We start from the raw sequence: 20,384 nt of genomic DNA on the forward strand, positions 1-20,384 counted from the left end.
TGATTCATAGCAAAGAGTTGTTCTCAGTGATGACAAAACTATTTATTTTTTCCTTGTCCTTGTATTACAAGTTGTAGGTATATGTAGTAAAGATGAGAGCAAATAAAATGAAATAAGTTAATTCTCTCTGTCAAAAATATTACGTAATTGCCTAAATTTGTTTTATTGCACATGTAAATGCCTCGTTTTTCCTTGACTAAATGATGTAGGGCTTGGCAACTCTTGTTAAATTTCATAGGTCTCGTCGCTTACTGGGAGTCTGCTATATTGTTGTTAAGGTAATTCCTATTTTAAGTTATAACTGGAAACTTCTTCCATATTTGGGTGATATTTATGACTTAAATTTATTTTTATTTAAGGTATCTTTGTTAGTGGTGGTAGAAATTGGAGTGTTCCCTCTCATTTGCGGCTGGTGGTTGGATATTTGTTCCCTGGTGAGTTTATAATTCATTACAATACAATCTAATTTAAAGGCTTCAAAATAAATTTTTAGGACATTTTCCTTTTAAAAGAAAGTAAATATTTGATAAATTTGCATATCCTTTCTCAAAGTTTAGTACTGTGCAGTCTTAATGTTCCTAATTTTTCTTATTATGTGAGGGTTTGTGCAAAATCTTTTTTTTTTTTAATTAGAGAAATGAGTTTACAGAAAAGTCGTGCAGAAAATACAGCTTCCCTTTTAACACAATCCCCCCCAATCAGTTTTCCCTATTACTGACACTTTTTGCATTAATATGGTATCTTTTTACAATTGATGAAACAATATTACGATTGTACTATAAATTATAGTCCTTAGTTTACATTGGGGGGGGTTACTGTGTTGCACAGTCCTTTGACTTTTTAAAGATCTTTATTCTAGTAACACATATACTACCTAATATTTCTCCTTTTAATCACATTCAAATATATAATTCAGTGGTAATTACTTTCACAACATGGTATATATTTTTTTCGTTCTTTCACTTTCAACCTACTTGTGTCTTAATTTTTGGTGAGTCTGTTGTAAATAGCATGTAGTTGGGCCATGCTTTTTTATCCATTTCCCCAATCTCTGCCTTTTGACAGGGTCCACAGAATGAAGGAATAACCCAGTTACATTTAAAGTAACTACTGATGATCTGATAATGCACAACTTTCTTCTGCCATGTTGCTATTTGGTCTTTATATGTCTTATTTCCTTTTTGTCCCTCAGTTCTTCTATTAAGACCTACTTTCATATTTATTTGTTTTTATGTCATTTACCATTTTGAGTCTCTTCTCATTTCATTCTGTATATATTTTTCATTTATCTTTTTTGTGTGGTTACCATGGGACTTCAATTTTACATCCTACATCTATAACAAGTTGAATTTGCTACCAACGTAACTTCAAGAGCATACACCTACCCTGTTCCTTTCTCACTCTCTTCCATTATGTTTTTGCTTTGCTGGTTAAAAATTTTTTCTTTATACATTATGTCCAAAACCATAGCATTATCATTAATTTAAATGCATTTGCCTGTTGGAACCTGTTAGAAGTAAAAAGTGGCATAAAAATGCAGTGGTACTGGCATTTATAATTCGCATATGGTCACCTTTACTGGGGGTCTTTCTTTCTTTGTGCTGCTTTGATCCACTGTTTAGTGTCCGTTCTTTCCTTTCTGTCTGAAGAATTCCCATTAGCATTACTTTTAGGGTAGGTCTAATGGTGGTGAATTCCCTAGGCTTTTGTTTATCTGGGAATGTCTTAATCGCGCTGTCATTTTTTTTTTTTTTTTTTAAGATTTCTTTCTTTCTTTCTTTCCCTCCCCCTCGGCCTGGTTGTCTGTTCTCTGTGTCTGTTTGCTGCTGCGTCGTCATCTTTGTTGTCAGCGGCATGGGAATCTGTGTTTGTTTTGTTGCGTCATCTTGTTGTATTGGCTCTTCTTGTGGGCGGTGCCATTCTTAGGCAGGCTGCACTTTCTTTTGCTCTGGGCGGCTCTCCTTATGGGGTGCACACCTTGCACATGGGGCTCCCCTACGCGGGGGACACCCTTGCATTGCACGGCACTCCTTGCACGCATCAGCACTGCTCATGTCGCCCTCATTTTTGAAAGACAGTCTCGATGGATATAAAATTCTTGCTTGGCAGTTGTTTTACTTCAGCACTTTGAGTATTTTGTCCCACTGTAGTCTTTTTTTTTTTTTTTTAGATTTATTTTATTTATTTCTCTCCCCTTCCCCCCCAGTTGTCTCTTCTCTGTGGCCATTTGCTGCATCGTGTTCTTATTTGCCTGCTTCTGTTGTTGTCAGCGGCATGGGAATCTGTGTTTCTTTTTGTTGTGTCATCTCTCCATGTGTGTGGCACCAGTCCTGGGCAGGCTGAACTTTCTTTCTCGCTGGGTGGCTCTCCTTATGGGGCGCGCTCCTTGTGCATGGGACACTCCTGCGTGGCACGGCCCTCCTTGCTTGCATCAGCACTGTGCATGGGTCACGGAGGCCCGGCATTTGAACCGTGGACCTCCCATGTTGTAGACGGACGCCCTAACCACTGGGCCAAGTCCGCTTTCCCCGACTGTCTTCTTGCCTCCATGGTTTCTGGTTAGAAATTGGCACTTAATATCATGGGTGTTCCCTTGCATAACACATTGCTTCCCCCCCCCCCTCTTTTTTTAAACACAACACCCTTTTTTAACTTTATTTATTTACCTATCTATTTATTTATTTATTTTCTCCCCTCCCCCTCCCCCTCTGTTGTCTATTCGCTGTGTCTTCTTTGTCTGCTTCTGTTGTTGTCAGACAGAATTTGTGTTTTTCTTCTTGTTATGTCATCTTGTTGTGTCAGTTCTCCGTGTGTGCAGCACCATTCCTGGGCAGGCTGCACTTTGTTTTCGCGCTGGGCGGCCCTCCTTATGGGGCTTACTCCTTGCATGTGGGGCTCCCCTACGCGGGGGACACCCCTGTGTGGCAGGGCACTCCTTGCGCACATCAGCACTGCGCATGGGCCAGCTCCACATGGGTCACGGAGGCTCGGAGTTTGAACCTTGGACCTCCCATGTGGTAGACGACGCCCTAACCACTGGGCCAAGTCCGCTGCCACATTGCTTTTCTCTTGAAGCTTTCAGAACTCTTTTCCTGTCGTTGGCATTTGACAGGATGATTACTATGTGCTGGGGCTTTGTTCTTTTCAAATTTATCCTATTTAGAGTTCACTGAACTTCTTGAATATTTATAGTCATGTGTATCATTAAACTTGGAAAGTGTTCTGCCTTTATTTCTTCTAATATTTCTACTCTATTCTCTCTCTTCTTGGATTCCCATAATACATATATTTTTACATATGTTCTACGGGTCCCTTAGGCTCTTTTCACTTTTCCCCATTTTTCCTTCTTTCTGCTCTGCAGTCTGAATCGTTTCAATTGTCGTCTTATCATGGAGATCACTGATTATTTTTTCTGTCAGCTCCAGTTTGCTGTTGAAACCCTTGGGGGAATTTTTCATTTCATTTATTGTGGAGTTCAACTCCAATATTTTTGTTTGGTTCCTTTCTAAAATTTCTTTTATATTGAGATTTTCATATTCATGGATCATTTTCCGATATCCTTTCAAGTCTTTTTCAAGTATGTCCGAAGTCTGGTCCTTTCTTTGATGGAGTCTATATTTTTATCTTATACATTTGGATGGTCATCATTTCCTCTTTTTTTGTTTGTCTTGTAATTGCTGGCACACTCTACATTTTAATATTTTAAAGTGTTAACTCTGGGATTTAGTTCCTATAACATCTGTTCTTACAGTTTGTATCCAGGTAATATATGACAAATTTCCTTGAATGCCAGGAGCTAATAAAACCAAATAAATGAATGCAAAAATACCTTTCACAGTGTTTGTAAATTGACTCTGCCTTGGTTGGTGTTTTCCTTCAGAGTTTAGCCCTTCTCTCAAGAATATCAGTCCAAGGTAAATATGAAGTGAGGGGTCTTTTCTGGGTTCTTTTCTTAGTCTTGTCCTGAACTTGTTTGCGAATTTCCTTAGGAATTGCCCTTCTACAGGAAGTCTACTTTCTGTGAAGTAGGCTGCCCTCCTGAGTCCTCAGTTGTATTCCTTAAAGTTAGGTTTGAGGTCAAGAAGAGCATGTCAGGGTCAAGTAAACTTTGACTGACTTTCATTACTTTTGCAAGCTGCTTTTTCCTGCAGAGCAAGTTCTGGGAGGCTGAGGCAGAGAGGAGCTTCCTAGTTCAGTCTCTCTTGGCATCCACAAACAGCCACCCTAGTATTTGCATACGAGTTACTCTGCTCCCTCCAGAACAGGGCTAGGACCCATATGGGAGCACAGGCTGGCTCTGCACCTTGCTCAGAAGGGCATGGGGGATGAGTGAGCATGGGCACCAGGAGCTTCTCACAGTTTCTATTATTGTTGTTTTGGCTTAACCAATAGAAATTTGTTTTCTCATGGTTTTGAAGTATAAAAGTCCAAAATCAAGGTTTCCAGAGGTCAGCTTTCTGGAACTGTAGCATTTGTATGCTTGCTGGGCACAACCTTTGGGGTTCCTTTGCTTGCATGTCTTGTCTCCATCACTTAGTGATCTGCCTCATTCTCTAGTTTCTTTCTTTTTCTTTTCCTTTTGTAATTAGTTAGGTTGTGAGTTTACAGAAAAATCATGCAGAAAATACAGAGTTCTTGTGTACCTGCCCTCATTAATATTTTTCATTAGTGTGGTACCTTTGGTACAGTTGACAGAATATTATTATAATTGTATATAGTAACTGTAGTTCATAGTTGACCTTAGGGTTCACTGTGTTGTGGTCATTTGTTGTTTTGGTTTTTAAAATTTTTTATTTTGGTAACATATATACTACCTAAAATCTCCCCTTTTAACCATATTCAGATATATAATTACTTGGTGTTAATTACATTCACAATGTTGTGCCACCATCACCATTGTCCATTACCAAAACACCATTGTCCATTACCAAAACTTTCCCATTACCCCAAACAGAAATTCTGTATGTATTAAACATCATTTCCCCATTCTCTACCCAGCCCGACCCTTTGTAACCTTTTTTCTAGTTTCTGATTCTGTGAATTTGCTTTTTCTAATTATTTCTTATCATTGAGATCATGCAATATTTGTCCTTTTGTGTCTGGCTTATTTCACTCAGTGTGATGTCTGGAAGTTTTTTCCTTGTCATATATATCAGCTGCTTTCTTTTTGATGGCTGAGTAATATTCCATTTTATATATGTACCACATTTGATTTTTATCTATTCATCTCTTGATGGACATTTGGGTTGCTTCTGTCTTGTGGTACCTCCTACTGTTTTAAAAGCTACATTGTCTTGATTTGGCACTCTTTCATTTACTACAGCCCTTTAACTGTTTTCCAGAGTTTTGAGGAAAATGGCTCTGCCGATTTTTGTTTGTTCAGAGATTCTGTGGGGACACACACCCTATAGTGTTTTTATGCTTCCCTTTCTTTGATTTATTGCAAGTTCCTTGTGCAGTTTTTTTTTTTTTTTCTTTTTAAGGAGGTGCTGGGGATTGAATTGGGCCCTTGTACATGGAAAACAGGAACTCAACCACTGAGTTATACCTGCAAATTTTTAATGCCAGAATATTTGACTGCAAACTTTCTGATAACCAGTGGAGAATTACCTTACTCATTTTGCTTTTTTAAATTTTATGATAATGTTAAGATATTACTTATACTGTAAGAACAATCAAATAAGACAGCATGTTTTATGCTAATTCAATTGTAGCGATTTGTTTTTTAACTAAGATGTTTTGTCTTGATTACAGTTTTAAATGGCTGTCAATCATCATTTGTTTTGATATTTTCAGAAATATTTTATATGTGAAAGAGCTGCCTTTGCTTCTGAGATAACATTTCCCCCGTATCTTAATATTAAAGCTTTTCACAAATGCACACCTATAACCAAGAAAATGTTGTACCTTAACAAAAAATGATTTCTTTCACAATAGCTATATTAGTAATGTTTTTATGCATTAATTAGTTTATCATTCTGTTTTTTTTTCAGGAGGTACTGGGGATTGAACCCTGGACCTTGTACATAGGAAGCAAGTGCTCAACTACTGAGCTATACCCACTCCCACACTGTTTTACTTCTTATAACTTAAATTTTTTTCTAAATGCTATATCTGTCTATCTAATCTATCTTTAAAGTACTATGTGATCATAGTGTGTGTAGTTCTGTGACACCATGAAATGACATTATAAGAACTGTAGTCCTAGAACATCACAACCTACGTTCTTAGAAATTTATTCACTTCTTAGTCAGTAGAGATGGTAATTTGCCATATGTGATACAGATGTCTCTGACTCGTTCTGTTGTGATTCAGGAAATGTTTGATGCTACTCTGAAGGATCGAGAACTGAGCTTTCAGTCAGCTCCAGGTACTACCATGTTTCTGCATTGGCTAGTGGGAATGGTCTACGTGTTCTACTTTGCCTCCTTCATTCTGCTCCTGAGAGAGGTGAGTTCAATGGGAAGTGCTCATGCTGTACTTTTGTGAATAGGACTTGTGCTTTCACTATAGTCAAGGCTCAGAGGCTATGGTGATTTCCTCACTAGCCATATTCTTGGCTATTACATTCAAGGCAACAACTGATAGGGGAGGTTGACTTGATGGCTTTAAAATGTCTTCAGGAAGTAGATGTGGGTCAAGTAGTTGAGTGCTTGCTTCCCACATGGGAGTTCCAGGTTGGGTTCCTGATGTCTCCTAAAAAAAACACAATAAGCAAACAAATGAAAAAAATAATTCAGGGTAAGTGGATGTGGCTCAAGCATTTGGGCTCCTGTCTACCATATAGGAGGTCCAGGGTTTGATTCTTGGGGCCTCCTGGTGAAGGCAAGCTGGCCTACGCAGGAGCGCTGGCCCATGCAGGAGTGCTGGTCCTTGGCACTGCAAGATGATGCAACAAAAAGAGACGCAGAGGAGAGACAATAAGAGATGTAGCAGACCAGGGAGCTGAGGTGGCACAAGAGAATGAGCACCTCTCTCCCACGCCAGAAGGTCCCAGTATCAGTTCCCAGTGCTGCCTAAAGAGAAGACAAGGGAAGAATACATAGTGAATGGGCACACAGAGCAAACAGCAAGGGGGGTGGGGAGAAATAATAAATCTTTAAAAAACAAAACGAAACCACCTTGGAAGCTGGTGTGGCTCAGTGGTTGATTGCCAGCTTCCCACATACAAGATACTGGGTTTAATCCCTGACCCTGGTACCAAAAAAAAAAAAGAAAGAAAGAAAAGAAAAAGGCGTTCAGTCAGATATCTCAAAAATTGACAAGTTTTAAATTTGAAAAATAATTGGACTGAAGGAAAAAAAATTAAAAGCACTTGTTTAACTTGGTATATATCGTAGCCATCCTCTAAAAAAGTTTTGGAATTTTGTGTGCTGTGAGCCTTAGACTTGATTCAAGGGAATTTAGTGTGGGCAGTGTCTGAAGGATAATGGTTTTTCAGGATTGGCTATGCAAAATGGACTTGAAGCTGACAAGAGTGTAGCATTATAGTGAGGGTACTTTATATTTCCATACACCTGCCAGATGGGTACCTTTACTAATTTTATGTTTGGAACCCAGTCCTTATGACTTTGAAAATGATGGAAGTGGACTAGTATGTGATTTGTATATGTTTCAAGCTCAATCTTCTGCTGATTTAGTAGGAAGTATAAACCTGAGGACTTCTGATTAATGTCCTTGCTGCTGAGCATTCTTTCACCAAATATTTACTGAATGGTTACAATGTGCTAGACACTGTGCTATATGCTGAGGTGATAGTGAGAAACAGAGGGAGGGCCCATCCTCTTCTCCTTGATGGTATATCCTGGAAGAGGTATAGATGTGGCACCAGTCAGCATATGCCTCTTAGTGGTGGTGGAGACATGCAGGAATGGGCTGCAGGCAGGCCACCCTAGTGTAGGTGTGATCCAGAAGCATAGAGGCTCAGTGTCAGCCCTGGGTACTCTGCTTTTTCAAGGCTTGGGGGAGAGGAGGCCAAAATTCTCCTTAGTCATAACAGTATCACTTCAGTAAAGCCTGTTTGCAAATACAACTTATATTCTTTCATTGAATCACCTGATTGAGACTAAAGCAAGTTCTATGTTTTTTTTTTTTTAAAACCACAGTCATAAGTGAACTCTACATGATCAAATGTTTTATATTAAAAGATAATTTATGGTTGTGGGAGGGGTTTTATGGTGATACAGAATCCTCATATGTTCGAGTGTTAGATAGAACCTTGGAGGTTCCTATAGTATAACCTCCTCATTTGGAGAATGGAGAGATGGAGATTTAGACAGATTAGATGCTTTCCACAAGGTAACTCAGTAAATTTGTACTTCAAGGACCAGTTCCCAAACTCATTCATTGCCCCATGACCCATAGCCTGTTGGGTTGATGATTAACAGTGGAGGAAGAGGAAAAGTATGTTTTATAGATAATTAAGTGAAGATACTGAGAAGTTATGGAGTTTTTTAGTTAAGATAATTCCTCTGGGGAAGTTCAAAACAAATGAGGTTTTTGTTCAAGGACCATTTATAAATGACAACTAAATCCACCCACCAGAATACAGATTTATTTCATCATTTTTTGTTTCAGAGATTTAGGTTCTTTGATAAATTTGGCCCAATAAGTATTTTTTCATTGAATGGTTAAACACATTAAAGGCCCTCAAACAGAGTCATTTTCATAAAGATTCTGGTTTATATACTTCTTTTCCCATGAAAAGCATAGAATTATCTGGGACCCATTTTAGATTCTAGAATGATTCTAGGAAGCTTTTTTTCTGTTAATGTTTTAACATATACAAAGCCTGGAGATGTTGGTGAATACCTTGTTTATAGCTTTTAAAATATATTTGCAGGTACTGCGACCTGGTGTCTTGTGGTTTCTAAGGAATTTGAATGATCCAGATTTTAATCCAGTACAGGAAATGATCCATTTGCCCATTTATAGGCATCTCCGAAGATTTATTTTGTCAGTGGTAAGCATACTTTTTTATTGTTCTTTGAATAAAGTGTGCTACCCTTTAGATTTTTTTGGTTGGGGCATGTAGTGTGTATCAAATAATCTGTATTTATAAAAGTCTGTGCAACTTGGGTGCCAGGTAATTTTATTCATTACTTTGCTAAAATAAATGATCTTTAATAAAACAAAAATGCCTTGTTTTTTAGTGGTACAATTAATTTCCAAATTAAGAATCTCTTGATTATATTTAATTTGCATTGAACCAGTTGGTTCTAAATGACTTCTACATTAAACTTTTAATAAAAGCAACTTCCTTTCTTGGATGAAATTACCTAATTATACCTAATTTTTCCAAAATAAAATTCTGAAAGTAATACTGTGCCCTTTGGAAACTTCTGTAACCATTAATATGGATAGTGTCTCATATATTTACAGGTGATTTGTTAAGTTACACATAATTATGCTCCTTCATTATTACATGTTTCCAGCTTTCATCACAACACCCAGCAGTGGGATCCTTTGCAGCTCTGTTGTAGCCCTTGTGTCGTAGAGAAAAGGCAAAAGATCCCTTTCTTTACTCCATGACCTGAGTATAGTGCAGGGAGTGAGAGCACTTGGGGTTCTGGGTGGTCTGCAGACTTGGATTATGCATGGTTGAATATGCTCAGAGGTCAGCCTGCCTCTTGTAGCAGTGATTGACAGTGGTGTCATGTCCTTTTTCTTATTGCAGATTGTCTTTGGCTCCATTGTTCTCCTTATGCTTTGGCTTCCTATACGTATAATTAAGAGTCTGCTCCCTAATTTTCTTCCATATAATGTCATGCTCTACAGGTAAGTGTTAAAAATTCAGAATAGCTTTACTAATTCTTGTTGGGGATTTGATATTCATATTACACACATTTAAAGCATACATTTCTTATGGATATTGGAAATGAGCTTACAGTTAAGTTTTGCCGTATTCTGGATCATATACACTTTAGTTTTGTAGTTAGGTTTTCCACAGATAGACTTATTTATTTTTCTGCTTCTGAACATTCCATTTTTCCATGATTGGAATGATTTACCATACCTAATGAAAGCTTGTAGTAACATCGTCTTTATATGAAAAGTACATCATAAGAAGAATATAGCTAAAATTACATATTTAATTGTGCATTAAATATAGGACACATGGCTTTCATAGATAAAAAATGTTGTTTTGATTTAGAAACATAAGTCACCTAGAAACATAGTTTTCAGCACTTTTCCATTGTTCCCTCCTTTTAGTTATTTGCATTATCCCCTTGGTCACAGGAGCCAGAATTGCCAATGAATTGAATTTCTTTCTCAGATATACTTCTAGTCAGTCTTTAAATCTTGTCAATTCTAATTCTGTAAGGCCTCTTATCTAACTAATCCAGCTTGATTTATCACTCGCTACCTTAGTTTACCTCTTATTCTTCATCTGAAATCTGCCCTCAATATGACTGCCTCTAGACTTTCTAAAACTTTCTCATATGTTTAAAAGTTGCCAATGGTTTCTCCATAATTGGCGTGACCACATTCAGGTCATTTAGAATGACATGAAAGGCTTGGTATAATCTCATGCTGCCTTTCCAAGTATGTTGTCCTAGCTTTGCCCAACGTGAATTCTGTCTAACTGTGCTAAACCTCTGGTGAGTATCCCATAAGTGTCAGCTGTTCCATGTCTTTTCATCTGTTGGGAGTGTCCTTCCCCATGTTTGCCTGGTGAGCTCTTGATAACATTCCTCAAGATCCATATCAAGGTTTTATTCTGAGTTTTTCCTAACTAGAGTAAATCACCATTGGCTCCTTTCAAGTGTTATAATACTTATCTGTAACTCTTGTAGTGTCTGTCACATTATTTTATGTCGTTTTGCACACTAAGGCGGAAATCATTCTTAACTTTGTCCTTAATGCCTTGCATAGGAACATAGTTGTCAATAAAGTAAATTTTATTCTTTCACACGTAGTAAAAATCTGAGATTATGTTGGAATTGGCAAATAGTTGTTGTTTAACTGGCAAGAAAAATTCCAGTAAAGAATTTAAAATGCAGCATTAGTTTATTATGGCTTTTTAGATTGTTATTCTTTAGTAATAAAGCTTAATTTTTCTACATATAGGATTTTTGTAGATTTGGTGAATGGTTTTCTGTTTCTTACCCTTAGTTCATATATGGTATATATTTTGGTTCCAGTCATAATGAGAACCAGAAAATGCATATTTCTGGCTTCATATATTGTTGGCAAAGAACCATTTTGATAGTTATTTATAAGCTCTAAGTATAGCAAGGTTTGTGTACCATATAGCAGTGTTTAGTCCATTCAGCAAAATTGAGGGCCCATCTTGTGTCACTTACTATTCTAGGCACTAGGGATATAATGGATCAAAACATTAACTTTTCTCTGTCCTTGTGGAACTTGGTTTTCAGTGGAAGAGGTAGACAATAAAATAAATAGATAAAATATAGTATGTGAAATGGCCATCAGTGCTGCAGGAGAAAGTACTGTAGGGAAAAGGAAGAGGGAGAGTGGCTAGGATGGTGAAGACTGGGGAGGTGACATGGAGGAAAGAAAGCCCTGAAGGAGGTGAGGGAATGAGCCTTACAGACACCTTCAGGAAGAGTGTTCTGAGCAGTGGGTAGAGCAAGTACAGAGGCCCCAAGGTCTTCTTGATAACCAGCAGATAGGACAGTTTGGCTGGGGCAGAGAGCAGGGCCTGAGTGACCAGATGAGGTGAGAGGGGTCATGGTAAGTCAGATCCAAGAGACCCTTGCAAGCTGCTTAAGGATGTTGTCTTCTACTTGTGAGTTGGGAGCTCTTGGAGAGTTTTTAGCAGAGGAGTGGCCTTATACACATTTAAAGAGGAACCCTCTAGCTGCTGTGATGAGAAGAGACTGAATTGAGATGGCCACATCAAGCAGGAAGCCAGGTACAGGATAACTCAGTAATCCATGTGAATGATGAGGGGATGTAGATGAAGATGGTAGAGGTAGTGAGAAGTGATTAAATTTAGAGTATTCTTAAGTACAAGCCAACAGCCTTCTCTGACTGTTTGAATATGGGGTTTCAGAAAGAAGGGGGTGTCAAGGGTAACGCCAAGAGTTTCTGTCCTGAATCTTGGAAGGATGGAGTTGCTCTTTATTGAGCTGAGCAAGATTGTGGGAGGAAGGGGATTAAAAAGTATGGCATGTGAAGGAGTGGAAGCCAGGACATGTGGGGTTCTGGAAGCAGGTTGGTGGTGAAAGTGTTTGGAGAAGGGAATGACATGCTGCTAATAATTGCAAGGGAGATGAGAATGAAGACTTGACTATCAGATTTAACAAACTGGCCAACCCTTATGAGGAACAATTTTGGTGCGGTTTGGGAGGAAAGCTTCCCTGGGTTCAAGAGAGAATGGGAGGAGAGGTAATGAAAACAGTTCAAGCCTGAGTTTTGTTGTAATCCCATTAAATATTTCAGTGTAATATAACTATAATGGAAAGTAGGATTCTCTTTATAAATCATGGTTCTTTTTAATTGTCTTAGTGATGCTCCAGTGAGTGAACTGTCCCTTGAGCTGCTACTGCTTCAGGTTGTCTTGCCTGCATTACTTGAACAGGGACATACAAGACAGTGGCTGAAGGGGCTTGTGCGAGCATGGACTTTTACCACTGGATACTTGCTGTGAGTATAGGCATTTGGCTCCTTAGGTGTGTCATTTGTGTCCATTTAGTAATTTTTTTGAAAAATTATATTCCATGCCCCACTCAAGAAAAATAAGTTTCAGTAAAGCATGATTTGGTAATGTCTACAGATGTATATAAAATTTATGCTAAGAGTTAAAAATTTTTTTCCTTTTTTAAAAAATCATTGTCCTTTCCTTTATGGAAAATGGATGTAGTTTGACCTTCTTATAGAGGTTTGCTGCTTGCCCAGATTCTTTCATTTTGTTACATAGGATAAAAAAAATTTTTTTTCAAGGAATTACAAACAGCCCAACTTACCTTTATTTTAGAAGTGGTAAATTTAGAGTTGGTAAATGAGCTAGTCTTAGGTTTGGTTTCTCACTCAGTCAAAATGTTGCATTTATTTTTTCAAGCTTTGTACATTATAAACTTATTTAAAAAGTTGTATCTTTGTGATTTAAAAGTTAAAATATTTGACAACTAGTAGATCCCTTGCAGTGAAATAAGTAGTTGCTTTTATTTGACTAGATACCTGTCCTCTAATCTCCCTGTCCTGTTTTTGCTTAACTGTCTGGGCTTGGGGATTTTCTATGAGTTGCACGTCACAGTAGATTCAGGAGCTTCTGCAGAGGAATATCCTTGTTGGATCCTCATAGAGAGTATCGTGTACATTGTACATTTTTTTCAGTGGCTAATTTCTCCTCAGGTACTAGCTGAATAATGAATAAAATTAATGAAATTTATAGGGTAGTCTACATGTTAATTGATAGAGTTTTAAAAGGTTTAATTTAAAACAGGCACCAACATTTAGACGGAATCGAGGTATCAGTACTGTGGACAGATTCCACTTGTACATTGTCAACTCTTAAAAGCAATTATTAAGGATGAAAAGTCTCATGTCTGCCATTTTATTGACTTGAAATGAGAATTTTCAGTGATGTAATTTTTATACAGGGATCTTCATTCCTATTTATTGGGAGACCAGGAAGAAAATGAGAACAGTGCAAACCAACAAGTTAATAATAACCAGCATGCTCGAAATAACAATGCTATTCCCGTGGTGGGGGAAGGCCTTCATGCAGCCCACCAAGCCATACTACAGCAGGGAGGACCTGTCGGTTTTCAGCCTTACCGCCGGCCTTTAAATTTTCCACTCAGGGTAGGTACTACACATACTTAACCAGAATTCTATTTTTTTAAGTTTCTATTGAGAATTGGTGTTGTTAGCCTACAGTGCTGTGTGTAGACATGTCTTACACTTTGCTGACAGAGCCATCTTAATATTACATTCATTATGTAATATGAATCAGATAAGTTTGTCAAATTTTAGAGATGGTTATAGAGTTGGGGCTCTGGTTTTTTTGTTTTTGTTTTTGTTTTTGTTTTTTTAGCAAGTCAAACTTAATTTGTACAATATAGAAAACTGAAAAGCAAAGTAAAGTCATCAGAATCACAAGCAGTTTACAGTTTGGCATAGGTCCTGTGTGTGTATACTACACAACCAAGCATACATATTTTGTGGCCAAGATCACACAGAATGTATCATGCTTTTTCACACATCATGAATATTTACCAATTCAAAGCCCCTTACCATAGTATCTCATGGTATTCAAAGCCATGAGATACTATGATAACCAAGAATACATGATAGCAACTCAGGGAAAAATGCATTTCTGCCTTTCTTAGGGACAAAAATTTCTTAAGAGACAAAATTGGCAACAGGGCTTTATAGATATTGATGGAGTTAGAAATACTGCATTCCCTTAATGCTCAGTTGAAAGTGCGACATAAAGCAACAGAGTACATTAAGTATAATGCTTCTAAGAGAATTCATTATCAGATCTGTATTGAATTATTAGCAAGAATATATATTTCTCTTGAATTATTTAACAGTGTTTTCCTATGATGTAGCCACGAGCTTCACACATGCATCAGTAGTTAGCCTCAAAATGGAAATATGAACATCTGCAAACATCCCTCCCCCTGCAACTTGTCCTGCCCCTCTGCAGCCAGTTTAGTGAACAATATATGAATGCAAGTAGAGTTGGTGAAGTAATGAATTTATAAATATATGTTTGTTAAATTAATAGAAAAGAAGCATCTTTGACGTGGAATTGTTAAACTACCTCTGGTCAGTATCCTCCAGGCCTTGTTCACTGAATTTCCCATTTTTAGTGCTGTTTCATTTTATCATTCTACATTCAATACAGAAAAATCATCAGGGATTTACAAGAAGAGTGCCCATACCTCTGTCTGGAAAAAAAACTTTTTTTTTTTTTTTAAACAAATCAATTTTACTGTACATATTAATAAAGCATACAGTTCATCCAAAGTGTACCATCAGTGGTATTTGGTATAATCACATAGATGTGCATATATCACTCCAGTCATTATTAGAACATTTTCATTATTTCAGTAGTAATAAAAATAATAAACAGACAAGAGAATTCTTCACCTCGAAATCTGTTTCCCCTGCTGTACATAGCTGATATTTCTGGCTATTCCTGCACAATTATTTATTAAACATTTTTATCGAGATGTATTGGCATACCATATGATCTATCTAAAGTGTGTAATCAGTGGCTTTTAGTATAATGAACAGTGTTATGCATTCATCATTGCACTTTTAGAATTATTTCATTAATCCAGAAAGAAAAACTCCACACTCCTTAGCATGCCTTCCCTACCTTTACATAACCACTAATCAAATTTCATCTTTATAAATTGATTTATATTTACATTTTATATAAATTGAATCATACAGTGTGTTACACAACACATTTAGTTTGTAGTAACACAGTAATATGGTATTTGTCCTTTTGTGTCTGGCTTGGAATTCAACATCTTGTTCTCCAGGTTTGTCCATGTTATCATATGCTTTATAACTTCATTTCTTAGAGCTGCATATCATTTAATTGCGTGACTACACTGTAGTTTATCCATTCATCAGTTGATGAACAACTGGGTTGTTTCTTGCTTTTGGTAATTGTGAATAATGCTCCTATGAACGTGGATGTGTAAGTGTCTGTTTGTGTCACTGCTCTCCATTCTTCTGGGTATATACCCAGTAGTGGTATTGCTGGGTCATATGGTAAGTCCTCCACAGTGGCTGTACCATTCTGCTTTCCCGCCAACAGTGAATAAGTGTTCCTGTCTCTCCATATCCTCTTCAACACTTGTAGTTCTCTGTCAGTAGTCACCATTCTGATAGATGTAAAATAGCTCATTGCAATTTTGATTTGCATTTCACTAATCATTAGTGATGTTGAACATTTTTTCATGTGTTCTTTTGCCGTTTGTATCTCTTCTTTGGACATAAGTCTGTTCAAGTCTTTTGCCCATTTTTTCATTGGGTTGTTTGCCTATTTATTGTTGAGTTGTAGCATCTCTTGATATAACATGGATATTAAACCCTTCTCAGATATGTGATTTCCAGGTATTTTCTCCTATTGAGTCAGCTGCCTTTTCACCCTTTTGACAAAACCTGTGAGGTGCAAAAGTGTTTAATTTTGAGGAGGTCCCATTTATCCATGTTTTCTTCAGTTGTGCATGCTTTGGGTGTTAAGGTCCAAGAAACCACCACCTACCACAAGGTCTTTAAGATGTTTCCCTACATTTTCTTCTAGTAATTTTATGGTCCTGGCTTTTATATTTAGGTCTTTGATCCATTTTGAGTTGATTCTTGTATAGGGAGTGAAATAGGGGTCCTCTTTCATTCCTTTGGTCATGGGTATCCAATTCTCTCAGCACCATTTGTTGAAGAGACTGTTTTGTCCTATTAACATGGGCTTGGTAGATTTGTAAAAAATCTGTTGGCAGTAGAGGCATCTAGACACTATAGGCAAGGCTGACAGCTCAGGAGTTTGGTGCCCTGCCAGTGGGCCGTACTTTGGAATTTATGCTTCCCAGTTTGATAGAGTTGGAGTCAGTTGTGGTTTCCCTACACATGGCTCTTCTGCCCCTTCTATTTGAACCTATAGTTAGTACTAAGTTTATGTCCAAGAGACTTAAATCTTTGTGCTTTCTGTGTGCCAGTCGGACCTTGAATCTCAGTAGAGTTCCAACACCTTCTCTCCAGTTCATTGGACTCGCCCAGGACAACTCTCAAGGAGATGATGATCGACAACGACCATCCCAAGGAACAGAGAGAGGCTACAAGTGCAAGCAAGATAATCCCATCCGTCTGCCCCATGGAATCTAAGCCCCCCTCTCCATTAGAGGTGGAGTGAGCATCAACCCAGAATCCTCAGGACTGGGGAATGGATGATAGACTAGAGTAGGCTGACTATTATTCTCCTATAGACTTACTGTTATTCTAGCCATGGAAGAACTTTTATTGATGTGGAGGAGTGGCCACCGCAGGTTCTGAGGGGAGGGAGAGGGAAAAATAGTTGTAATATGTGGGCATTTTAGGGACATTGGTCTTGGAATGGTCCTGAATGATGTTGCAGTGACAGATACAGGCCATTGTATGTCTTGTCATAACTTTTAAATTGTGTGGGAGAGAGTTTAAAACTACAACATACACTATGATCCACAATTGGTGGCAGTGCTCCTACATGCTTTCATCAATTGTAACAAATATACCACCATAATGAAGGATGTTATTAATGTGGAAAGCATGATAGGGGAATCCCTTACATTTTTTTATGTAACATTTATGTAATCTAGGTATCTTTCTTTAAAAAATAGAAAAAAAGTATATTAAAAAAACACAAAAGCAGTTGACTAAGAGGCGAGGATCTATTTCTGTACTCTCAATTCTATATCACTGATTAATTTGTCTCTCTTTACACCAATACCATGCTGTTTTGACCACTGTACTTTGGAGTATGTTTCAAGGTCAGAAAGTGAAAGTCCTCCCACATTGCTCTTATTTTTTATAATGCTTTTGGCTGTTTGGTTACACTTCCCTTTCAAATAAATTTGGTGATTGCTTTTTCTATTTCTGTAAAATATGCAGTTGGAATTTTGATTGGTATTGCATTGACTCTGTAATCAGTTTGGGTAGGATTGACATTTTTACGATATTTAGTCTTCCAATCCATGAACATGGGATGTCTTTACATTTATTTAGGTCTTTGATTTCTCTGAATATTGTTTTGTAGTTTTCTGAATATAGATCCTGTACTACTTTGGTTAAATTTGATTTCTAGATGCTTGATTTCTAGATTTCTAGATACTTTTTTTTTTTTGTAAATGGAAATTTCCACCTGATTTCCTCCTCAGGTTGTTCTAAAATGTATACATGTATACAAAACATTAATGATTTTTGCATGTTGATCTTGTATCCTGCCACTTTCCTGAACTTAGCTCAGGTGGCTTTGTGTAGACATTTCAGAATTTTCTAAGTATAGTATCATGTCATCTTCAGAGTGTGAGAGTTTTGCTTCATCTTTCACTATTTGGATGCCTTTAAGTTTTTTCTTGTTTAATTGCTCTAGCTAGAACTTATAGTACAATATTGAATAACAGTGGTGATAGTGGGCATCCTTGTACTGTTCCTGATCTTAGAGGGAAAGTTTTCGACCTTTCCCCATTGAGTAATGTTGGCTGTGCGTTATCATATTGAGGAATTTTCTTTTCTTGTTTTTCGAACTGTTTTTATCAAGATGGTATGCTGGACTTCGTTGAATGCCTTTTCTGCATCGATTGAGATAGTCATATGTTTTTTTTCCCTCTTATTTGTTTATGTGGTATATTACATTAATTAATTTTCTTAATGTTGACCCAGCCTTGATTACCAGGAATAACTCTCACTTGGTTCTGATGTCTTTTGAAACGCTGTATGATTTGATTTGCAAGTATTTTGTTGAGAATTTTTGCATCCATGTTCATTAGAGAGATTGGCCTGTTCTGTTCTTGTAGTGTCTTTATCTGGCTTTGGTACTAGGGTTATGTTGGCTTCATAAAATGTGTTGAGTAATTTTCCCTCCTCTTCAAATTTTTTGGAAGAGTTTAATCAGGATTGGTGTTAATTCTTTTCTAAATGCTTGGTAGAATTCACCTGTGAAGCTTTCTGGTCTTGGGCTTTTCTTTCTTGGTAGATTTTTGATGACAGATTAATTCTCTTTAAATGTGATTGGTTTGTTAAGTTCTTGTATTTGTAGTATCAGTGTAGGTTGGTTGAGCATTTCTAGGAATTTGAATTTCATCTAGGTTGTCTAATTTGTTGGCATACAGTTTCTCATATCCTCTTATGATCCTTTTTCTTTTTAATAGACTTATTTATTTCTCCTTCCCCCTCCTCATTCTTTGTGCTTTCTGTCTGCTTTCTGTTCGTCTTCTTTTTAGGAGGTATCAGAAACTGAACCTGGGACTTCCCATGTGGGAGGGAGGCACCCAACCACTTGAGCCACCTCCACTACCTGCTTGTTGTATCTGTCATTTTACTTCCTTGCTGTCCTGGTCATCTTCTTTAGGAGGTACAGGGATCCAAACTCAAGACCTCCCAAGTTGTAGGCAGGTAGCCAGCTGATGAGTCATATATGCTTCCCTCTTATGATCTTTTTTATTTCTGTGGGGTCTGTCATAACTTTCCCCCTTTCATTTCTGATTGTATTATTTGCATTTTCTTTTTTTTTTCTTTTGTCTACTAAGAGTTTGTCAATTTTATTGATCTCAACAAACCAACTTTGGTTTTGTTGATTTTTTTCTATTTTTTCCCTGTTCTCAATTTCTTTATTTCTACTCTGATCTTTCTGTCTGTCTGTAGTGAAATTGGTTTGTTCTTTTTCTAGTTTCTCTAGTTCAGTTAAATCTTTGAGCTTAGCTCTTCTTCTTTTTTAATATAGGTGTTTAGGGCTATAAATTTCCATCTGAAGACTTCCTTTGCTGTATTCTGTAAGTTTTGATAAATTGTCTTCTCATTTATTTTCATTTTACTGATTTCACTTGTAATTTCTTCTTTGACCCACTGTTTATGTAGGGGTGTGTTGTTTTTTTATCCTTCACACTTTTGGGAATTTACCTCTTTTCTGTCTTTTATTTCCGGTTTCATTCCATTATGATCTGAGAAGGTGCTTTATAATTTCAGTGTCTCTATATTTATTGAGAGATGCATTGTGGCCTAACATGTTCTATGCTGGAGAAAGATCCATGGGTACTTGAGAAGAATGTATGATCTTCTGTTTGGATGCAGTGCTTTCTATTTGTTTGTTAGATATGTCGTTTATCGTATTGTTCAAGTTCTCTTGTTTCCTTGTTGATCTGTCTCATTGTTCTATCTAATGATGTGAGTGTTAAAGTCTGCAATGATTATTGTAAAGATGTCTGTTTCTTCCTTCAGTTTTGCCAGATTTTCTCTCATGTATTTTGGAGCACCCTGATTAGGTGCATAAGTACTTATAACTGGTTTATCTTCCTGGTGAATTGTTCCTTTTATTAATATGTAATGGCATTCTGTATCTTGTAACTTTTTTTGGTTTTAAAGTATTTTTTCTGATATTAGTATAGCTCTACCTCTGTTCTTTTTTGGTTACTATTTGCCTGGAGTATCTTTTTCCAGCCTTTCACTTTCAGCCTGTTTTTATCCTTGGGTTTGAGGTGAGTCTCTCATGAGCAGCAGATGAATGGCTGATGTTTTTTAACCATTCTGTCACCCTGTATCTTTTGACTGGGGCGTTTAATCCTTAATATTTCCCGTGAAGGTAGATTCTTTTTTTACAAACTCTCTTAGTTTCTGTTCTATTTTGAATATTTTATACTCAATATTTGAAGGACAGTTATACTGGATAAAGAATTCATGGCTGGTAGTTTTTCTCTTTCAGT

General features: G+C 37.2%; 1 protein-coding gene across 2 annotated transcripts in view; it reads left to right on the forward strand.

Annotated features, from left to right (window-relative positions):
• MARCHF6 (membrane associated ring-CH-type finger 6) overlaps positions 1–20,384 on the forward strand; it is a 110,161-nt gene that overhangs the window by 61,074 nt on the left and 28,703 nt on the right. For both annotated transcript variants that reach the window (XM_012517980.4, XM_058306866.2), the window contains 7 exons: positions 210–278; positions 360–434; positions 6,316–6,450; positions 8,843–8,962; positions 9,677–9,777; positions 12,475–12,612; positions 13,569–13,773. In XM_012517980.4, the coding sequence (XP_012373434.1) occupies positions 210–278; positions 360–434; positions 6,316–6,450; positions 8,843–8,962; positions 9,677–9,777; positions 12,475–12,612; positions 13,569–13,773 (843 nt within the window). The remainder of the gene's footprint in view (positions 1–209; positions 279–359; positions 435–6,315; positions 6,451–8,842; positions 8,963–9,676; positions 9,778–12,474; positions 12,613–13,568; positions 13,774–20,384) is intronic.

Source organism: Dasypus novemcinctus, chromosome 2, assembly GCF_030445035.2.
Source record: "Dasypus novemcinctus isolate mDasNov1 chromosome 2, mDasNov1.1.hap2, whole genome shotgun sequence".
Lineage (NCBI taxonomy): Eukaryota > Metazoa > Chordata > Mammalia > Cingulata > Dasypodidae > Dasypus > Dasypus novemcinctus.